Raw genomic sequence first — 22997 nt, forward strand, 5'->3', positions numbered from 1 at the left:
TATGCTTGCTTCCTTTTTCTTCTACTTTTTGCATATCAGAGTTGAGTCTTTTAGATTGTTTGCCTTCATAGAAGGAATGGAAGATTGTTTACTAAGAATCCAATATTGATCTTGTATCTTCCATGTATTTCTTTCATAGTTGCTATGGGTTTGGTTTTTTTTTATGTTTAGGAGTGAAAAGATGACTTGCTATTTGAAGAAGGTAATTACAAAAATGGTCTTTCTTGAAATGTCATTTCCTTTCATTAAAAGTGTATATTTTTGTGACAGTGGTATAGAGTTAAAAGTGCTGTGTGTGGGAGCAGCTGGGTTCAGATACTACCTGACACATTACAGCTATGTGACCATGAACAATCACCACTTAATCTCTCTGGGCCTCAGAGAGGCCTATTATTGTAAAATGCGGGAGGGGGGGAGGCGTGTCATATTGTCATATACTAGATAACCTCTAAGGTTCCTTCCAGCTCTAGATCTATGAGCCTATGTATCTAATCCTATGATCTTATGGAATTTTTTGACACTAAAGAGTGAACCTAAGTTCTGCTCTTAAAATAGAGCGGTAATATTTTTACAGCTGTACTCCAAGTGTATAGAAAAGCTGGACCCAGAACTACTTTAGGAGGTTGCCAGTACAGTGTCACTGGTGAAGAAGCCCCTGTGGTTCTTTTTATAAAGCTGATGTCATATCTGATTGAATTCGGTTTGTTTGTTGTAACAAAAATACCTTATACTTTTGGAATGCCTTTTACTTTTAAGAGTGTTCTGATATATAGGATTATAGAAGGGACCTTAGATGCCAGCTGTCCAACCCCTTCATTTTCCAGACCATGTAGCTGGTGTCAGGTGTGATTGGAATCCAGGTCTTCCTGACTCAGTTCCAGCACTCTGCCTGTTGTCTTATTTTATCCTCACAATAATCCTGTGTGGTAGATAACAGAATAAACTTTTATTCTTGTTTTTTAAATGGTTCCTTCATATTTTCTCAGTTTATAGGGAACCACTATTATCTATAGATACAGAATAAATTGTTGTTCTTCAACTCAGCTATTTTTTGTTTTTTCAGTTTTGTTAATTAAAAATCTGGGTGTGTCCAAATCCAGATTTCATGAATTTATTTCAAGGGCAGGCACAAACCTACCTCCATGTTAGATTCCGGTAGTTCCATAAGTATTTGAACTTTCTATGTTTGGGAAGAACACCATATGTATCAAGTATGGCATCTCCAAATGAAGAGGAGCCAAGCTTTAAATAACTCTTCACCTTTTTAATATATAGGAATCTATCACACAAACTCATGGAAGAATTAGTATTTGATTTAGCTATGGAGTAAGAATTAAGGCCAGATTAGCTTTGGAATCTTTTAACTTGGATAGAATCTAGAGCTGGGAGGAATTGAAACCTTAGAAGTCTCCCATTCTGAGCTCCACCATGTTTTACAGATGAGAAAGCTTGATGCCCAGTTTGTTTAAATGATTTGCCTATGGTCATACAAAATAAATAAGTAATAAGCAAATGACCCAAGCAAGTCCCATTTTGCTCCACGCACGTGTGTGTTTATTTGTGGCCTCTACAAATCTAGTTCTTCGGTAGTCACAATGTTTATTTTAGGATGAAGCCACAGTGTTAGTCTAGGAACTTAGGTCTCCAGGTTGGTCAGCAGCTACTAACATAAAGCTAGGGCCTGATATCCTTTCTATCTTCTATTGCTTCAGCCTAAAATATATGTTTTGGTATTTAGGTTGGTGAGGTTTGTACTCACCTTGATGTGTTCCCTGTTTCAGTACTTTTGGTTCTCTCTGGGATTCTAACAGATATAATCTATTGTTCTTGTCTAGATGATCCAGACCCTGATGATGGGTTTAACTATAAACAGATGATGATGAGAGATGAGCGGAGATTCAAAATGGCTGACAAGGATGGAGATCTCATTGCCACAAAGGAAGAGTTCACAGCTTTTCTTCACCCTGAAGAATATGACTACATGAAAGATATAGTTGTTCAGGTGGGTGTGAGGCCAGGTGATTCCATGGCTATAAACCAAACTTCTTTCCATGTTGCTAGTACTATCTTCTCTCTTTTTTCCCATTTGTTTGGCTGAATGGTCTTCTGTAGAGTGGCTATTAGTCTTTCAAGTCAGAGCTTTGACACTTCCCTGTGACCTTGAGGGAACAGTTTCTTTTTAGTGTACCTCAGTTTAACCATGTGTTAGATAACACTTTTTACCAGGTTATTTGCTTTTATTTTGCTTTTTAGAGGGCAATTGGGGTTAATTGACTTGCCCAAGGTCACACGGCTAGTTTTTATGTTAAGTGCCTGAGGTCAGATTTGAACTCGGGTCCTCCTGATTCCAGGGCCGGTGCTCTATTCACTGTGCCACCTAGCCACCCCCTTTACCGGGTTATTTGAAGTCCTGATAGTGACCTATTGAAGCAGTAAGCACCCCAGCATCCCCAGGGTGTCTGCCAACACAGGTTCTTGGATCTGCTTTGATAAAGGAAAGCAACTCAAAATGGGTTAACAAGGACTGGACAACGACTTCCCAGAATCCAGATCAAATCACAGGACACTTCTCAAAGTGAGCCCCAAAACAAAGCTACACATCAGGGCTTATATAGCTTTCTCCTGGCTCAGAGAATGTAACAACCTTATTGACTCACTGGCTAATCCAGAAGTATCTACTGAAAAACAAGCCTCCCACCCCAGGCTCCTGGTGCACTTTAGCCTAGGGGCAGGGAAGATCTTTAAATTTGCATTTCCATTACACCTATGCAAGGGAAGGACAAGGTCTACTTTCCATATAACCTTTAATCAGTTATAAACCTATCAGACAGATACCATGAGGATAATAGTGATTTTCAACAAAGGTTGGACAGGCTGTCTGATTACCAAGTGATAATGAGCCACATATTTGTATTTTTTTGTTTTGTTTTGTTTTAAGCAATTGGGTTAAGTAACTCGCTCAAGGTTACACAGCCAGTTATTTCTGGGTGTGGTGCTGAGTGTCTGAGCTGGGATTCGATCCCCAGGTCATCCCAACACTGGGTCCCGTGCTCTTACTCTCTGAGCCACCTGGCCTCCCCGTTTGTATTTTTTTAAACTGAGAGGAGTTGACTTTACCTATTTTGAGATAAGGGGCAGCTATAGGTACACAGTGAATAAAGTCAGGAACACTCTTGAATTCAAATCTGGCCTCAGACACTTAACTGGGTATGTATGTGACCCTCAACAAGTGATTTAACCCTGTTGGCCTCACTTTCCTCATCTGTCAAATGAGCTGGAGAAGGAAATGGCAAACCTAGTTTCCTTGCTAAGAAAACCCCAAATAGGGTCATGAAGAGTTGGACATGACTGCAAAAATGACTGAATTGCACATATAGGGGTACACATTTAATGGTCTTAGAAGCCATTCAGCACTAGGTGTGAGAACCACAGGTAGAGAGGAGGGATGAAGATGAATTTGGGGATGTAGAATCCTCTCAGTTTCATTCCTTTTTTTTTTTTTCACTCTTTGCTTAATCTCATCTCTTTAGTGGAAAGCAGTCTAGACTTGGAATTTGGAGACCTGGTTTGGTATCTCAGCTCCAGCACTTTGTGTATATTGTGACTGTGGGCAAGATATTTAACTACTCTGATGCTCAGTTTTTTCATCCATAAAATGGGGTAATAATACTTACAATATCTAACTCAAAGTGTTGTTATAAGGAAAGGTAGATGTGGGTGTGGGTATGTAGTAGTTGGCTATGTTATACTGGGTTATAACCTGTCCACAAGTTTTCACAAATACAAAGTAACTTTTCCCCCCTCTCTCCACATTAGGAAACAATAGAGGACATTGATAAGAATGCTGATGGTTTCATTGATCTGGAAGAATACATTGGTGAGTTCCCTCTTTTGAGAGTTTTTTCCTTAAAAAAACTGAGCTTTGGGAGTTTTGTCCACCTAGAGAAATAGTTTTGCCCTTTAGGCCAGTCATAAGTTGTTAGCAATTTTTTTTAAGATCCTGCAAAGAAGAAGGCACTAGAAGCTAATGTTAGCAATAACCGATGTACAGTGACATTTAATAATAATTATCATGTTGCCTTAGGGCACAGAAAAAAAATTACAATAAGCCCAGTTTGCATCTTTGGAGACCCAAGAATGAGACAAGGAACTGAGGAGAGCAGTGGGAATCATGGAGCTGTGGTATCAGTTACACAGAGTTGTGGTCAAACAACTGACTCCTCATATAGGCTATTTGAGACAGCACCTGCCTGTTCCATACTTTGTAGAATTTTGTTGTCCTTCTCTAACAGTTATCAGCAGTGATTAGTGGTCCCTTATTCTCTTGCTAATTAGGTATGTGCAGTCTCACATATTAAATGAAGCAGTTCCACAGGCCACTTTCTGTTCCTGATGCTTTACCTAGAATTCTTCCTTTTAAACTAAATTTCATTTCTGAAGGAGAGACCTTAGCCCTGGTTAGACATACCAATAGTTTTCTCAGATTGCATTGGGCAAGTTTATCATGAACTTTAGTGTTTCCAGAAATAACCTCTTCAGACTTTCCGGTGGAATGGATGATCCCATCCTATTAGATGAGTAATTCTGGCATTTTATCATTTTCTTCCAAGTCTCCATAAAGGACTTTGAACCACTCAGGAAGGAGGGAGAGAGCAGCTTTTGTGGGGTGATTGCATAGGGCACGATGGAAATAAGTGCCATGTTTACAAAGAGATTTGGAAGGTAGAAGTTTCTTTGGAAATTGTGGGTTTTCTTTTTACATAGTAGTGCTTTGCCCTTGATAAATCAACCAGAGTGTGCCATTTATTGATGTGATGTTCTTAAGATCAAGCAAGACATAAAACAGAGAAATGTGTGTTCTTCAGCAGTGTTCACCATCATCATGGCAAATTTTTATACAAAGTCTCAAATGGAAGAGGGATGCCATGTAGCCCTCCAGGTGCTCTTTTTGGTACATGATATGCTGATTGCTTCAAGCCCCCAAATATAAAAATTCTTCTAAATGAAAACCATGAATGTTCAAGAGAAATCGGCTTAACAAACCATATAGAAAAAACTAAATAGATGAAGAAACACCTGTTGTACAGACCTGTGTCCAATAACATACTATTGGAGTCCAGCCCATTGAGCTACTGAGTCCTACATATCCATGTGTGTATGTGCACACAGTACATCTGTTCCCATACATGTGAGTTAGGCCCAAAATTAAGAGGAAGAGAGTTGATTGGTTTGCATTTGGGAAGTTGCACAGAGCTTTTTAAGATAAATATTTTCCTGGTGGTGCTTTGTGATTATAAATCTTAGAACATCAGAGGCTCCAAGAAATCAGAGCTGTATGTGACTCAGTGACAATGGAAAGACTCCTAAGTAGTCACACTTTCAGCTGTGGAACAACATGCAAAAAAGAAGCAAAAAGGAATTTTTTGTTTGTTTTGACCTGAAATTGCATTGGCTTGTACTCAGTGACTAATGCCAATAAGCAGTTTGTTTCTAACTTAGTTTTAGGGAGTTACCCAGGTTAAGCATCTTGTGCATAATAAACACTCATTCTTAAGGCTGAGCCATCATTTACTTCAAGTACATGTATGATCAGAAGTAAGGTGAGTCGTTTGGTGAAAGGTATCATAGGGACAGAGCAAGAGTTTACCTGGTTCCCACAAAAAAAACAACAGACATAAAGGAATTATGCTAGCCTCTCTGATCTTCTGGGGAGGAGCTAAAAGAACTTGTTTACCTGTGGAGTGGAAGTCTCCCAGGAGAAGGTATGACTTGAGTTGCAGCCTGTACTAGTGAAGGAGAACCCACATTGATGAGACCATAGGTGTGTAGTGTGCTTATTATAAGCACAACTAGGGTTGAATGTTTCACGGTACTTAGGTCTGTCCAAGTTAATTGGATATGATAGAATGCTTACACAGATAGTTTTGATGGACAGTTTCACTATCAGGAAAAGTGTGTGAAAGACCTTTTAATTTCATGCCACCTACACGTACTAGAGAATATATATGCTAAGACTCTTAACTACTATAATATTTTGCCTTCAACTATCATATACAGATATTACAAGTCTCTTGGAATTTAAAAAAATGCTTCACATTGGTATTTTGGGAGTCCTTTATAAAAGCACCTTCATCTTTTTAGGTTTTTTGAGTGTGAGTGTTTTCCCGTTATTTTTTATTTTTAAGCTATATGATTATTCTTATAATATCCCACACACATTCATGTTAAGTAGGAAAAGCAGTATTGAAACTTGAAGAATGTTGAGGCTTCTCTGACCAGAATAGCTAGTTTATGTTAGCTCATCTGATTGCCACTGAGATAGCCTTTTGAAAATCCTATGTACAATTCTAATGTGTATCTGGGGGCACACACAGGTGACATGTATAGCCATGATGGAAATGCTGATGAGCCAGAGTGGGTGAAGACCGAGCGTGAGCAATTTGTGGAATTCCGAGATAAAAACCGTGATGGGAAGATGGATAAAGAGGAAACCAAAGACTGGATCCTACCTTCTGACTATGATCATGCAGAAGCTGAGGCCAGGCATCTGGTTTATGAATCAGACCAGAACAAGGTAAGTCTAGCTAAGCCAGTACAATTTGGAAGTTACCCAGGAATATTTCAGATCCATTTCCTGAGTAATCTCCATCAAGCCACAAAAAATAACTGAGGCCTTAGCAGTCTTAGCAGAGCCTGCTAAGTATTTCATTTTTGTTGTAAAGACACTTAAGGGTAGTACCCGTTTTGGTCACACCTGGTAGACTCCACTTGCCCAGTGCTGGAAGAAGTGTGCGTTGCTTGTGTAGGCTGCTCTTTCTTAAAAATAAGTGCAGTGATTAAGACAATTTCAAAAGACTTAATGAGGGGAAATGCCATCCACATTCAGAGAAAGAACTATAGAGTGAATGCAATTGAAGCATACTATTTTCTTTTTTTTTCTCATGATTTTTCCCTTTTGTTTTGATTCTTCTTTCACAACATGACTAATGTGGAAATATGTTTAATATGATTGTACATGTATAGTCTGTATCAGACTGTATGCTGTCTGGGGAAGGGGGAAAAATTAGAACTCAAAATCTTTTTAAAGTGAATGTTAAAAACTAAAAAGAAAGAAAGAAAAAATGACCTGCTTGGTTGGCATCCTTAGAGTCTGTCAGGCCTGCAAGATGCTTGCAGCCTGTGAAAGCCTTTGGGGCACCCTTCAAAAACCATAGAGGATATAAAACAGGTCTTCACAACATGCTGCTCACCTGCGGGTGGGATGTTGTACAGGCCTGGTCTAAGTAATTACTACCTTTATATGGTCACCCATATTTTTAGGAAATAGGGTAGAATATTTTTAGTGATATTTTGTATCAATTTGGTTCAGTGAAATCTGTCCTTTTTCTTTCCAAGTCAGATACACTTTTTACTGTCTATGGAAGAGACCATCAAGGTCCTGTGTGCTAGGATGCTAATTGGCATTTCTTCAATATCTCTTATTGTCCTTGGACACTTATTAGGTCTTAGGTTAAATACAAAACAGTAGAGATTTCCCAGCCATGGTAAAAATCAGACCGTCAGGATGTTTCATTTAGGTTAGGCTGAGATGAGATCTTTACAAAAGTCCAAAAATTTGCATGCTTTTTATCTTAGCCAAATCAGAGTCTCCTGGGCAAAGTTTTCTAGCTTGGAGTCTTTGTTAAGAGAAGGCACTCCTTTAAGTTCTTGCTTCTGTGTCACTTGAGAAAAGGAAAGTGCCACTTACAGGTTCAGGTGTTTAAAATCTGTCCTCTAGCTCTTGTTAACCTTTGAGATAAGGAATAGCAGCACTCTCAATTGCAACTGATATAGGCAGGAAGGTGGGATGTGTTCTTGGAGTTTTATTAAGCAAATTTCCATTTGACAGTAGTTAGACAGTACAATGACTTTAATCTTTTGGAGAATCTCTCTCCTTGGAGTAAACTGAACTAAATAAATCATGTCACTGACCTACCCTCTTCCCTCTGCCACCAATCAATAATTTATTGATTACTTCTTTGGGTGGTAGTAGGGTTTATGTTTAATTATAATGAGGAAGAGAAAATCTTGCTTAGTACTCTGTTAATGCTTTTGAACTTGGGGTGGGAAAAAGTCTACCTTACTGACATGGAGTCTTTGATTTCAGGATGGGAAGCTTACTAAGGAGGAGATCGTTGACAAGTATGATTTGTTTGTGGGTAGCCAAGCCACAGACTTCGGCGAGGCCTTAGTACGACATGATGAATTCTGAATTGTTGACAGACAAAACCCATTTTTCTTCAAAAGTAATTTATTTTTTACAGCTTCTGGTTTCACATGAAAATCGTTTTCGCTACTGAGACTGTTATTACAAACTTTAAAGCAGTGAAAAAACACAACAGCAAAACAAATCCCGTCCCCTTTCCTCCTCCCAAAGGGACTGGAGGGACATTCTGTGCTTCTGATGAGAAACTGTAATTACGACACTTGTGTTTTTTTAGATTTACACTTTGTTTTATGTATAACAAGTTGTGTTTATTTTTGTATTTGTTTTCTGGTTGGGAGTATGAAATGAAGGATGCCCATCCTCACCTCACACTCACATTAGTTTATCACCATCCCCAACCCTTTCTATAATTTTTTGTACTTTTTACTTAGCTAACTAATTTTGTAAAGCCTAAGATCAACAAGGAAAAGTCCAGGGGAGGGAAAAAGAAAAATGTGCCCCATATGTGATATCAAAGAGACAACATCCTGGCACTGTCTGCCTAAAAGTATGACATTTCCCAACTGTTCTGTTGTGACCAGTTAACTCTCCAGCATCTGATCCTCTTCATCATGTCCCAGGCAAGGAAGGATTCTTATTTGTAAACCTGGGCCATGCTCATCCTGATGCAGTTTTTCTGCTGAAGGAGCTGCATTTACTCATTCTCACAAGCACAGCTTGGGCTGAAAAGGGTTAGAACCAGTGACTTGAAAATCAATCATGTAGTGTGTATGATCTGTCCTTTCACAAAGCTATCGCTAGGGACAGCTGGAGAACTGAAGGAAAAGTAGACGAGTTTCTTCACTGTCTCTCTCAGGTCTATGTGGATTTACTCGTTGAACTACCCAGGGCAGGCTTGTATGACAGCTATTGAAATCATCTTTACTATCCTGCTGTGTGTCAGCCAGCAGGCAGGCAGGTGACAGATCCCTGCCCTATGCTTTCCAGGCCAGCCTGGTGTAGTACTGGGAAAATGACTCCTGCTTCAAAAAGTTACAGTTTACTCCTTTCCAATCATGTCATTTAAGTGCCTTTACCTGCCAAGAGAAATGATCGGTGAAGGCATTTCTTTTATGGAACCCCAAGGTAAAATGTGCTCAAATGGAATGTGGTTTGGAGCAAGAAACTCCAGTAAACCCGCCATATGAAAGCTGCTGAGCTTGGAAACACCGCCAGGTAGGATAGGATGTTCTTATTTTTTCCCTCTTACAGTATTAGTAAAAATCTCAATTGCAGTGTTCTTTATATCCTTGTGGGCTGGTTTCCTAAAACCACATGCTGCCGGATTTACCAGGGATCCTCATACCTCAAAATACAAACCACTTATTCTCACTTTCTCTTACATCAAAATTACCCAGGCCTCAGTCAGTGTCAACTAGGGGAACTCCATGGCTTAGGTCTAGAGGAGATGGGAATACCCCCAATGGATGGCTTTCCTGGCAGGGGCCCTATGGTTTGAGTGCCATTGCCCACACCCACCCCCTAAAATAAAACTTTATATGACTAAGCAGGCTGCCAACCCTTCTTAGAGGAGAAGGGGAATTTGGGAAAGGCTTTATATTTTCCAGTTAAATATGGTCAAAGAAATGGCTCTTTTTCGACTCTGCAGACTCCCTTCCTCACTACTTCATACAACACTAACTATATCTTTTGAGGGACCTTAATTGTAGGTAGACCTCTTATGAAAACACATTTTGTGTTCAGAGTGAGCAGTTTTGGGGTCACCAAGATGTATGTTTATATGTATATCCTTTATTACTTCATGTATCTCTTTATAGATAACACATCTTTGATATAACATGATAGCATCAGGTGGAACTGGGTGAATACTCTTAAACAAGGTCAGGACTTTGATCTTCTCATGGCCATGTTGAGAAAGAATGGTTAGTGTGGGTGACTCAATCCGTTAGGTTCAGCCCCTGATTTGAGGTCCTATGCCCTACTAGACCCCCAGTTTCGGTGCCAAACTGGTTGAAGATGCCTAGTGGTCCATACCCCAGCCTCGGCTTATTTAATGCAATTCAGTCATGAGTTGTGTGGGGAGGGTTCACACAATAGTGCACAGAGCCCAGCTCTAGTTTTTAAATCACCCACCCAAAGAGTGAATCTTAGCATATTACAGCAGCAGCAATTTCTGCATGCTGGGTGCTCAGCAGAGTGCATTTTACTTAAATCCCTCATGAAGCCCCTGGGTTATTTTTGGTTTCAAGAAAGCATGAAGCTGATGAGCAAACAGGCCACACCCCCACAGCGTGTGTCCTGTGAATGCTGGTTCTCTTCTTGATTTGGGTGTTTTGTTTTTTATGGAGTGTAAACCAAGTTTTATATTCTGTAATGCAAACAGGTTCCTGTCTGTTTCTCAATAAAACCGTTTACATTCATTGTATCTGTGTATATATCCTCTTCAGGCCATGGGCATCTAACTCTTGGTACCATGAATACTTGCTTTATAATCAAGGTCACCCAAAAGAAGGGGCCAAGGGAAGTAGGGTGGATAAGAGGGAAACACTCCAAAGTTGACAACATCCACTCAGATGCTGCCACCTCCCAGCTTGACAACATCCTTCCTAAAATCTTGTAGGCAGCTTTCTCTCCCACTGCAGCTGTAACTAATCTTGCTGATTTTCCCTGTTTCCCCATCCCTCTACACTGCTAGAATAAGGTCCAGCTGCATGCTGTTGTAATATGAGTGTTTACTGTTTCCTGATGCCAAAACACAGGCCACTCCTGGAGGCACATGCTACATTTATACCAGTTGGATTGTTTCATAATGATCCCTGAATTTTTCAGAGCTTTAGGGACATTCCTGTAGGTCAGACATTTAGTAAAATTGTCATACCTAAGGAGGACAATTTCATTAGGCTCAGTCTGCCATTTTTATTCAAGGGGTTGTGGTTTCTTGAATAAAATGCAAAGTGTACATAAAACATCCAGGTCTCAGCAAAAGAATAAGGGTGGTACTTGAAGCGGCTCATGCTGGCTTATCGGAAGCTACTGAAACACCAACCAGCCTGGAGGAAGCGTCAAAAGCAAGCAATTGCAGAACACTACCCTGTGCCTGATGTGCTATTTCCAACCTCATTTTTTTATGGCTTTGTAAAGGCAGAGGAGGAAAGGAGATTATCTCAGGATACAGTGATCCCAGGATACATTCTGATAGAGAAACCTGTACGAGGTGTTAAAGGAATGAGACTAATTCCACAAGACAGTGAAGATGCGATTCCTTCAGAGTTCCATGTGGAAATCATTTCAGAATAGAAGCTACCCAGATGCAGTTCATGACAGTTAAACTCATGACCACTAGTCTAGGGAGGCAACTGGTGAAGAAGAGGTATTTGACTCGCCTCTCGTTAAGATGAGAGTGGGAAGGATTTGAAGAAAAAGGATACTGAAAACCCCATGCAGTCTTCCCCACATGTGGCCACCACTTTTGTAGGAGTTTTGAGCAGAGGAGACAAAGGAATTGAAAACTTGTATCCAGGCAGGTTTCTCCCATTAAGGGCCACTATGAGATCCCTTAACTAGGCCCAACTTGGCTGGAAGAAACAGTGGGGACCAGTTTTCTGAGAGCTGGATGTTTTAGAGTCATCTGTCATTGGCTTTCTACATACCATCTCCATGATGCAGGCGTGGAACTACAGGGATAAGACAACTGAAATCAGTAGGAAACAATCTAGAATTTGAATATAAATGGTCTAATATGGAAAAGAAAAATTGTTCATCTCCCCAATCCAAATTCCTGACTTCATTTCATTTTGGGCTAATCTAGACCAGAGGGCCTTAGCCTTTTGTATGTATGGGCCCCTTGTCAGAATGTTTCTTTTTAAAAAAATTTTCCCCTAATTTACATATAAAGGCAATTTTTAGCATTTTAAAAAATTTCTGAGTAACATTTTCTCTCCCTAAGACAGTAATGTGATAGAGGTTATACATGTTCAATCATGCAAAACATATTACCATATTAGTCATGTGAAAGACCCAAAAGGGGAAAAAAGTGAAAAGTAGTGTGCTTCATTTGCAAAATGTTTCTAAAAGCATAAAATGTGTAGGATTACAAAGGAAACTGATATAGTGAAAGCTATTAAATTTGCAGACCCCAGGGTAAGACTGTGGTCTAGAGATTAACTCTAGAGTGAGATTCCCAGCCTAGAAAGCCAGATCAGTTAGGAGACTGCCCAAAGGAACAGCCAAACTCAGGAGCTACTCCTAGAATGTTGCCAGCCTCCCAAGGCATACTCTGGAGACAGTTTTTGACTGGGTAAAAATTCCACCACCTCCTGGAATGTAGGTCCCCTATCCAACCTTTTAGTATTGAATTGAAATTGAATCATCCTTTGGAGGAAGGAGCAAAATGGTGTCCAGCAATATTCCAGTGTGTTTTGCCTTGTGAGATTTGGGGGTTTTCCTTATACCAGCCTAGTGCAGGTCTTCTCTTTAGAGTCAACTCCACTCTTCAGAGAATATGGAGAAGTCTAAACCAAGAAGGAATTCGGGGCTGAGCAGGAGCTGTCCATTTCTTCAAATAATTTGACTCAAGGCTTCCTTCATTAGTACTTAAGAGATTTTTAGATAACCTAGTAGAGAGCTATAGTTCATACTCCGTGTGGGGCTAGGAAGAGGAGCCAAATTGGTGGTGGGAGGACTAGAAGAATTCGAAAAGAGATAGTATGGTGCCACAAAGTTTAGGGAATATCTAGTTAGAGCCTTTTAAGGACATGGAGAATTTGTCGATTCTATTCACAAAGTAGCCTGTTCATGACTGTCATGTGCTGTCCCTTGGACATCCTCTCCATCAAGTTCAGTCGTGATGACCTCTACCCTTTCTATAGCTAGCAATTGTTTCCTAAGCCACTAAGAGTTTCTGTTCTTAGTTCTTCAGGCACACAGGTATATTGAAGTTCCAATATTGCTAAGGAAGAGGAACGGGCCTGAAGTGGCAGTCTCACCTGCTTGTTCATGAAGCAATAGATGATGGGGTTGTAGACACAAGCACTCTTAGAAAAGAAGGCAGGGATAGTGACAAACCGTAGGTCCAGCCCATGGTTCCGATTGTTGACCATGTACGTGGCCAGGGCAGCATAGGGCACATAGCAAAGGCAGAAGGAGCCCACCATCATCACCACCATGTGACTCAACTACAGCTCTGCCTTCTGTGTTGTGGCTGACTCTTGTTGTTGGGCTGCAACCTGAGAAAAAATAGGAGAGGTGAGCCCTAGGCCTTTCTTCTCTCTGGCCTTCAGGAACTTGTCTCTCTCACAGACTTTCACCCCAGATTCTGGCTTGACCTCTCTATGCCCATGACCTTTGGCTTTGGTTCCAGGAGGGAGCTGGTGATCTCTGATAACTTCAGATTATTCTCACACCTGGTTTATAATCTACCTTCCCACTCTCCTAGTCTTACAGCTCCTGCCCTTGATATACATACTTCATGTGAACTGCTTTTGGACTCACTCTTCTCTCTGCTACAAGGATTCACAGCACGGTTGTGTTAGAAAGCATTCACCCTGACCAACACCCCTTCCAGCAGCCCAGACCCCCTCCCTTCTTGATCTTCAGGTCAAGCAAGTACTCACAGCTCTGAGGACTCACAGCTCTGAGGGCTCCCAGCAGCTGGGAGTAGGAGAAGCAGATGAGGGAGAGAGGCACAATAAAACAGAAAATGAAGAGAAACCAAGTGTAGTGCTCGCTGCGGTATTTTGTGCCCACGGTGTACCAGTCAGGGCCACAGGAACACTGTAGGATATATACATATATGTATATATGTGGAATATATGTATATATATGGAATACATATATGTGGAATATACCTGCAGTGGGCAAGGGGAGTCCATCACATGGATGGGGAAGACCATTCCAGGAAAGCTCACCACGGCTAAGACCAGGACTAGTTTGACATATTTGCTATACATACTGTGTTTCCCCGATAATAAGACCTATCCCGAAAATAAGCCCTCCCCTTACTGTGTAAGATTCCTCTAAAATAAGCCCTCCCCCGAAAATAAGCCCTATTGAGATTGCTACTGTAGTGAAGGTGATCCCCTGCGCTACACACTACATTACGGTACCCTCTGTATGCACCGTCCCCCCCCCCCGTGAAACGCACACCGCGCTCCGAGCTGCATCCAATCAGAGCTGCAGCAGTGAGCGCGTCATCCTGTTCTTCCCCAGTGATTTGCTTGCTGGTACATTTTTTTGTTCACATTTACCTGTTTATTAAAATTGCTGTCAATGTTCATTAAAATAAGCCCTCCCCTGAAAATAAGCCCTCTGGTTTTTTTCTGTCCAAAAAAATTAATAAGACAGTGTCTTATTATTGGGGAAACACGGTATTTGTAACGGGTTGTGTTTTTCTTGCTGTCTCAATGGGTGGGGGAGTTGGAGGAGGAAGGAATAGAATTCAAAACTGAAAATAAAATGGAATTTTTAAAAAGTTAATCCCTAGGTGTTGGGGAGAAGTCAGGATTTCTGAATCTTGTTGGATCTGTGACCCTGGTTATCCAGAAACTCAGAGCAGGAAAAAGTTTTCATCATGTATCAGTTATAATATAAACTAGTTTCACAGAGAACAATTCCCAGTCCTTATTTCTCTCATCTGAACCTCCTCAACCTAGAGGGCCTTAGCTCTTGAACTTTTCAAGAATTCAGCTTTAAATTTTGGAGGATAAAAATCCTGGTGGGAGCAGATCATATTTTAGCTCCTTTCCCCATCCCCTAACATTAGAATCCCAGCCTCAATTGCACCCCCTCTTTGCTCTCACCGGCTCCAGCCAAAAAATGGTGGGATTGAGACACCAATGCCAATGACCCAAGTAGCCAGGACCACCATCATTGCATGCTTGGAGTTGAAGCGGAAGTTGCCAAAAGGTTTACAGATGACAATAAAACGCTCAAAGGCAAGGAAGGCCAAAGACCAGCCTGTCACTAACCCTGAGGCCAAACATGAGAACGAGCTAAGTAAAGCAAAAGCATATAATATATGGGGCGTGGAAGGGCAAATGGAAAAATGATAGATGCTTGGTCTAGAACAGGATCTAAACTGTTTTTTGCAGGTTGCAGGTTCTAATGGTCTGGTGAAGCCATTGGATATCTCAGAACAATGTTTTTAAAATGAATAAAATAAATGATTATGCTAAATAATATTATTTAATAATGATAATAAATGAATAAAACAATATGATTACAAAGGAAACCAATTATATTGAAACAAAAATGTAACTTTCCCATACAGGTTCACAGACCCACTTGAGTATGAATGAATCCCAGCTAAAGAACCCTTGATCTAGGGAAAGTCAAATATATGGACAGCCAGGTTCAGGGCATTATAGCATCTTCTGGGGAAGGCACAGGTGGAATGAGAAAAGAATAGATGGAAGGTATGGGACATAGACACTCCATTTTGGTAAGAACCAGGCTAGACTCCTGCCCTCCTCCCTTGTTTTATGCTTCATTAACTCTCAAACTCAAAATATCCCAATATTCCCCTTCCCAGTATGTTGCTTTGGTAGCATATCCCAAGCCCAACAGCCTGGTCTTTGGAGGGCCCAACATTTAGGCCCTGCTTTCTGCCTGCCTTTGTCTTGCCAGTACCTGCCACAGAGCCCAGGAAAGCCTCCATTGCACAAACATGGCAGCCAAAGATGAAGTAGCCTTGGGAGCTAGAAATGAAGACAGTGAAGACAGAGATGATACAGAAGATGAAACCAGCCAAGGAGACATTAACCAAGATGTAGTTGAGTGGCTGGCGCAGTTTCTTATAGCTAAGTGTAGCCATAAGCACTACAGCATTGAGCGGTGTCCCTATAAAGAAGACCAAACCCATGAAAGCCATCTGGAAGTGGAAGGGCCAGGGTCAGAGCAATGTGGTACTGAGGGCCATCCCATGGCCCCACTGATGAGATGTTTTTGAACAGGTAGAACTCCTCATCCCCTGACATCTTGCTCCTGGATTGTCTACCAATACACTCACTTGCTTCCTCTTATAGATTATATTCCCCCACCCCTACCACAAACCACCTTGAAAAGTCCCTCAAAGCCACTTATGGGTCCCATGGAAGGTCAGTGAGGATCCTAAATCCTAAAGACAAAGACCCTTGAGCTCTCTAATCCTCCTGTTTTTTTGCTCCCTGTCCCCAGAGTTGTTTGTATATATATTGTCAGGGAGTATGAAGCTGGGGTTAGGGCATGAGTAGAAAGACCTTAGATCACCAGGACATGGGAAATGTTCATACAAACAAGGCTCTGTTTTCACGACCTCCTTTGTCAACCCTTTAAGAGTGCTAGAGGCTGCCTTCCCTTTACTGCGTACCAGTATGTAACTTGGGGTCCTGCTCTGCAGCAGGGCTTTCTGCTCTCTGCCTTGCCTCAGCTCTGGGCGGGGGAAGGGGAAAGGGGGGAATCTGCTCCCTGCTGCTGCCACCTTCTCTCCTGAGCCCTCTCTGTTCCCCAAATCACCTCCACCTCCCCCCACCAGGATGACAATCTGGGTGAACAGGAGGGTCAAGGGTCACAGGATCAATGCTGCCAGGCTGTGAGCCAGCTCAGGAGGGGATGCCAAGAGTCAATGAGGTCACCACTAAGAACATGTTGTAGCCCAGTGCTCTAAAGCAAAGTCTATGTTCTCTCTACTTGTCTTTCCCCTTATCTCTCATTATTTTCTTTTTAAATTAGCTTATTTCTGTGTTCTGTTTTGTGTTCCAAGTTGTTTGCTTCCCTCCTCCCACCCCAACCCTGCATTAAGGAAGGCCAACATTGATATGGATACATATGTAGAAACATAAAACACATGCTTCCACATACCAGTTCTTTCTCTGGAGGTAGATAGTATTTTCATTCATAGTTGATTTGAATATTCATATTACTAAGAATAGCTTTTGTGGTTGAGTCATGTCTGACTCTCCATGAACCCATTTGGGGTCTTCTCAGCAGAGATAATGGAGCAGTTTGCATTTTCTTCTCCAGCTCATTTTACAGATGAGGAAACTAAGGCCAGTAGGGTTAAGTGACTTGCCCAGGGTCACACAGCTAGTGTCTGAGGCCAGATTTGAACTCATGAAATGAGTCTTCCCAACTTGAGGCCTATCGCTCAATCTACTGCACCACCTGGCTGCCCTGGACCATCCCCCAGAAGAGCTCAGTCTAAATTCACAGCACTCTTCAAACGATGTTGCCATCACTGTATACAACGTTCTCTTGGTTCTGCTCCGTGCACTCAGCATCATCTCATGCAAGTCTTCACATAGTTTTCTGAAATCATCCTGCGCATCATTTCTTACAGCACAGTAGTATTCCATTACATTCATATACCGCAACTTCTTCAGCCACTGCCCCACTGATTAGCATCCCCTTAATTTCCAGTGTCTCTCACTATTCTGAGGCATAAATGCTATGCCTGCCAGGCTCCCTCACTCATTTAATAACTTTAAAGACCTGTGGTTCTATTGGTTTACACTTATTTCACTGATGGCAACTGCAGTCCCTGTCTACTTGGTGAGTCATCTTTTTCTAATTAATTAATTTATTTTTAGTTTTCAACATTCACTTCCATAAGTTTGAAATTTTATCTGCCTCCTTCCCCTCCCCCTGCTCCAAGATGGCATGAAACTTGATATAAGGCTCTACATATACATTCTTCTTAAAAATATTTTCACATTAGTCGTGTTGTATAGAAGAATTAGAAGGAATGTGAGGAACCATGAGAAAGAAAAAAAACAACAATAAAGAGAGCAAATAGTCTGCTCCGATCTGCTTTTGCTGGATGTGGATGGCATTCCTATCATGACTCTTTTGGAGTTGTCTTAGGCCTCGCATTGTTGAGAAGAGCTAAGTCCATCCAAGTTAGTCACTGCCTACTACACACCAGCTGAGCTTCTATCTCTCGGGGTGCCTGGGCTCATCTGTTCTCATGCCCATACTACCCTACTCATCTCTTCTAAGCTCCACCTTCAAGCCTCCCTAAACTGCCATGTATTTATTTTGTATGTGTTTGTATGGGCACATGCCTTTCCACCACCATCACCTATAGACTGTAAATGCCTTGAGAACATTCCTAGTTCTATATCCCTACCACTTGTATCCCTGGTGTTCAGATCCTGCCTCTGACACATACAAGCTCAGCCACGTCACTGAACTCTCAGTGTTCTGAGCTTGGCCTTTGAAGATGATGATTCTGAAGGAGAGAGAGGATGTTGACTTTGCTCAGCTCTGCCTCACCGGGGAGTCAAGACACCACCTTCATGAAGATATTGGGCCTCTTGAGAACAAAGGATGAGCAACAAACAACAACAGAGCTCTAGGCAAATCTGTGAAGACACTGGACACTTGGACTTCATTCTTGGAATCACTCTGGACTCTTTTAGATGATCTTTCATGCCTCACATTGGCCCAACATAGGGCTCCATCTCACTTCCTGGCCAGTTCCAAAACATGCCCCCATTGCTTCTTTCTCCTTCCTCCTCCCCCCTTCCCAGCTTCTCTTTATCTGTCGTCCCTCATTTTATCCCCAAATTTAGCACAGTGCCTGGCAATAGCATAAATGTCTTCACCCAGGATTTCCCTCTACCAGTGAAATCAAAGGTCCAGACTTTAATCCTATCCTATCCCTGGCATTTAACACAGGGCCTGCCTGGCATACAGTAGGCTCTTAATAAGTGCTTGTTGATTCCTTCAAGGCCACCACATAAGATCCACTTTCCCCATGATGCCTTCCCTCAAGCCCAGATCAATCTCTGTTTCAACAAACTCTGATGGCCAGCACACCTCAGTACCTGATTATTCTCAGATTATACAGGACTTGTTTTCTAGGCAGATTGTTAATGTTCTCTTCTACCTGGTGCTGAGCAGTGAGATCACAGCATTGAGTTTTTTCCAACAGACTGTCCCCCTCTGTCATCCCCAATCTCACTCAGTCCTTCCAGCCCAGCCTCCATTTAGGGAAGGGGCCAGGCCCTTAAGGAGAGAGCTCAGCACCACGAAGCCAGCAGCCTTGTGAATAGCAGTGCTCCAGCCCAGAGCCCTCAGCCATCGCCCTAGGAAGGAAACTCAGTGGAGATTCAGACTGGTAACTGTTCCAGGAGGTGCTGTGGCCACAGCTGCCAAAGAAACAGAAAAGAATGTTCTTGTCACCAAAGTCCTTGGCACTAGCAAGTGCTCCAACATTAGAAACGGATTGGATTTTATCGGTGGAAATTCTATTAAAGAGGTATTGTGATCTGTTTCGACATTGTACCCTAAGGACTATGGGACCTTTTCATCTGACTTGCAGCTAAAACTTTCCACATATGTTGTCTCCTCCAGTGCAATTTAAACCCTTGAGATCAGGGACCATCCTTTTCCTACTTTTCTGCTTGTATTTTCAGTGCTTAGAACAGTGCTTTGTATATTTTAAGAGTTTAATAAGTGCTTTTAAAAATTCATTCATAGCACCTACTTCACAAAGTTGTTATGAGGACCAAACGAGTCAACATATATAATGTGCTTTGCCAGCCTTAAAGTGCCATATACATATTAGCTGTATATACAATACATATACATTATTATTTGTTCTGTTTGGTCCCAGAAGGAAGAACCAGGACCAATGACTGAAAGTTGCAGGAGACTCCCCACATTGTGGGATTGCTCTTAAAGGCTCATCAAAAATACATTATTAATAGCAGCACTAGGTTTCCTATAGTTAGAACAGGATCAGAAGTAAGAGGAGGCATGTCCCTATACTATAACAACAGAGCAGGCAGCAAGGAACCAAGATGGAGTCAGAATCAATATTTGGCAGAAGCAGAAATAGGACAGGTCAAAGGGAGGTTCCAACTATCATTAAGAGCTTACTGAAAGTGACATACAGAGCATTCTTGTGGACTGACTCCTGATCAAAGCAAGGACTGAAGGAGGTCTCTGACTCACCCCTGCATTTTTATGAATGGAAGGCAGCTGTGTTTGGGAAATGATAGTTCGTGGCCACTTGAGGGTAGGAACCTATCCCAAGGATATATGTAAATCCCCAGTCATGTACAGTCCTCAATATGGCGGAGGACCCTCAATCCTGTCTTCCAAAGCTTCTCTCTGCTTGCTAAAGAGGGGGCCTGGAGGGGTGTATTTTTTTCCCTCCATCTCCTTCAGTCATTCTTCATGGCTCTCATCAGCTCTGTAAAGTGCAGTTTCTTGGAAAAGGCAAGCTATGCCCTCTTTTCAATTTTCAGTGCTACTGCTCCCTTGCGTAAAATAAAGACAAAACCTCCAGAGTACTCTTCCTTTCTCAAAGGACCAACATTCCCCTCTCGGACTCTTTCCTTTTTGTTTCTTTTCAGTGTTTTGATTATTCTGGACTCATTCTTTCAGAGGGGGACTGGCTCCATCTGCCCCTCACAGCTCTAGGGTGTTGGAGTGTATCTTTCTCTAATGCTGCCAGCTCAAGCTCCCTTTCCCACTGTTGTGTGTTTTCCCACTGTTAACTGCCAGCAATTAGTGCCCTGGGTCTTTTTAACCAATTGACACCAATTAGTTTTTACAAACGGATATTTGCAGAACAATATAACAAGAAGAGATGTTATAAACCGTTTTTCCCCAACACCTGGGGAACGGGACACACTTATCTCACATTATATATCACATTAGTCCTTGGGGAGAGAGGGCTCAGACTTAACACAATTTATACATAGTATTCATCCCACCAAACTCACTTCCCAATGAGGCATGGCTGATGGAGGGATGAATCCACATCTTTGTTACTGCTGGACTGGGTCAGGCAGCTCACTTTGGCCTTCCTTATGCACCATCTGTCTCCTGGCAAATGACAGCATGGACTCCAGCTCACAGACTTGTAGTGATTCACTCTTCTGAACTCACAGCTTCCCAGCCATCTCGAACATCATTCACCTAATGACAGAAAAGAATATTTATGACAGGGATAGAAGCAATAGCAGGGCCAAGCACTCACAGGCCACATGACCAGGAAGGAGATAAAAGCCTCAAGTCTGTTCCCACACACGGCTTGGTCTTCCCTCCCCACGTGAACACATCCAGGTGGCAAAGAGGACCTCCTTGCTGTTCTGGGTCTTTGAATGCACATTAGGCCATCCAGTCAACAGTGTGTCCCTCTCATGCGGTTAGCAGGCCAGAATGAATTATGGAACATCTGCACATGCTCCCAATTAGGGATAGGAGAAGGGGATAAGCATTAATATAGTGCCTCTTATGTGCCAGACACTGTGCTAAGCTTTTTATAAATACCTCATTTGAACAGCACAACCCTGGAAGCTATTATAATCATCCTGATTTTAGAGTTGAGGAAACTGAGGCAAAGAGAGGTTTAAGTGACCTGTCCAGGGTCACACAATATTAAGTGTCTGAGACTGGCTTTGAACTCAGGTCTTCCTGACTCCAGGCTCAAGGAGCTTCTCTTACATGTCATCAAGTTTTTCCAGAACCAACCTGCCCAGCAGCTTCTAGGTATGGGAACTGCATCAGCTGAATAGGCTGCACACGGTCACCAGCCCCCATTACATGACATTCTGCTAGTTGCCAGTTTCATTTATTGCTATGCATGGCTTAAGGGGAAAATGCCATTATATATATATGTTTATGTATATATACACACGGCTTTGGAGTTAGGAAGGCCTGGGTTCAAGGTCACCATGGTTGTGTGACTTTGAACCAGCCATTTACCCTTTTTGCCTCCAGGCCAATCTTTAACATTGTAAAGGCCAAAATAAGTACTTAACTGAATTGGTAGGGGGAATTTCCTCCCCAGGAGTTCACTATACTAATGAAATTACATCTACAGACAAAACAAAACAATTTATAACCTAGAGACAGGCGCTGATGTCATTCTCGCTGAACAAGTTTCCAGTTTGCACAGAGTAAGGAGGAATAGCACTAGAGAGTGAATCACAAGGGTCTTCTTGGTGGGCTCCGATAATGGGGTGAATCTATTCGGATGAAATGGAATGGGAGGAGTGTGGACTTTAAAATGCAAAGTGGTGGCAGCAGTGAGTGAGCAGTTCACATGAGAGAAAGATCTCAGGATTTAGTGGTCCTTTCAGTCATGTCTAACCCTTTGTGAGCCTATATGGGGCTTTTTTTTTTTGCAAAGATACTGGAGTGGTTTGCTATTTCCCTCTCCAGGTCATTTTATAGATGAGGAAACTGAGGCAAACAGGGTTAAGTGACTTGCCCAGGGTCCACCAAGCTAGTAAGTGTCTAAGGCTGAATTTGAACGCATGAAGATGAGCCTTCATGACTTCAGTCCAGTTCTCTATCCATGGCACTCCCTGGCTGCCTTGGGTTCAGTGGACAGACCAGTGGTCATCCATCCTTGCTTGAAGACCTCTTAGCAAGCCACCCATCAAATTGGCAAAGCTTACCAAAAGAGGAAAACGACAAATGTTGGAGGGGTTGTGGGAAAACAGGCACGTTGATGCACTGTCAGTGGAGCTCTGCATTCACAAAGCCATTTTGGAAAGTCACTTGGAATTATGCCCCTAAAGTCATACTGAATTATGCATACTGTTTGATCCTCCTACTAGGCTCATATCCCCAGAGAGATCATAGAAAAAGAGCAAGGACTCCCATGTGTAACAACTGTTTTTGCAGTGCCAAAGAACTAGAAACTGAGTGCTCATCTACTGGGGAGCTACTGAACAAATGATGGCATGTAAATAGAATGAGATATTGTTGTACTATAGAGATGATGAAAGGGACGGTTTCCAAGAAACTTGGGAAGGCTTCAATGAACGGAAGCAGCGTAGAGTATGAAGAACTA

General features: G+C 42.0%; 2 protein-coding genes and 1 long non-coding RNA gene across 5 annotated transcripts in view; 1 reads left to right on the forward strand and 2 right to left on the reverse strand.

The window, feature by feature from the left end:
- CALU (calumenin) overlaps positions 1-10631 on the forward strand; it is a 229850-nt gene extending 219219 nt beyond the window's left edge. For all 3 annotated transcript variants that reach the window (XM_069087174.1, XM_069087173.1, XM_069087175.1), the window contains 4 exons: positions 1836-2002; positions 3817-3877; positions 6375-6574; positions 8147-10631. In XM_069087174.1, the coding sequence (XP_068943275.1) occupies positions 1836-2002; positions 3817-3877; positions 6375-6574; positions 8147-8251 (533 nt within the window). In that variant the 3' untranslated portion in view covers positions 8252-10631. The remainder of the gene's footprint in view (positions 1-1835; positions 2003-3816; positions 3878-6374; positions 6575-8146) is intronic.
- Positions 10632-11740: 1109 nt separating this feature from the next.
- OPN1SW (opsin 1, short wave sensitive) lies at positions 11741-17364 on the reverse strand. Its single transcript, XM_069087180.1, is given in 8 exon segments — positions 11741-11802; positions 11804-11880; positions 13192-13431; positions 13835-13989; positions 14042-14052; positions 15004-15172; positions 15833-16091; positions 16093-17364. Coding segments are annotated over 8 exon segments (1038 nt in total). The 5' UTR covers positions 16180-17364; the 3' UTR covers positions 11741-11762.
- Positions 17365-20024: 2660 nt separating this feature from the next.
- The window catches only part of LOC138160577 (uncharacterized), a 31338-nt gene continuing 28365 nt past the window's right edge, over positions 20025-22997 (reverse strand). Inside the window, exon 3 of the long non-coding RNA XR_011168169.1 lies at positions 20025-21112. This is a non-coding gene — a long non-coding RNA (uncharacterized lncRNA). The remainder of the gene's footprint in view (positions 21113-22997) is intronic.

The sequence above is a fragment of the Petaurus breviceps genome, unplaced genomic scaffold (assembly GCF_028583685.1).
Source record: "Petaurus breviceps papuanus isolate PSGF00001 unplaced genomic scaffold, PetGlider_PUasm1.0 181, whole genome shotgun sequence".
Lineage (NCBI taxonomy): Eukaryota > Metazoa > Chordata > Mammalia > Diprotodontia > Petauridae > Petaurus > Petaurus breviceps.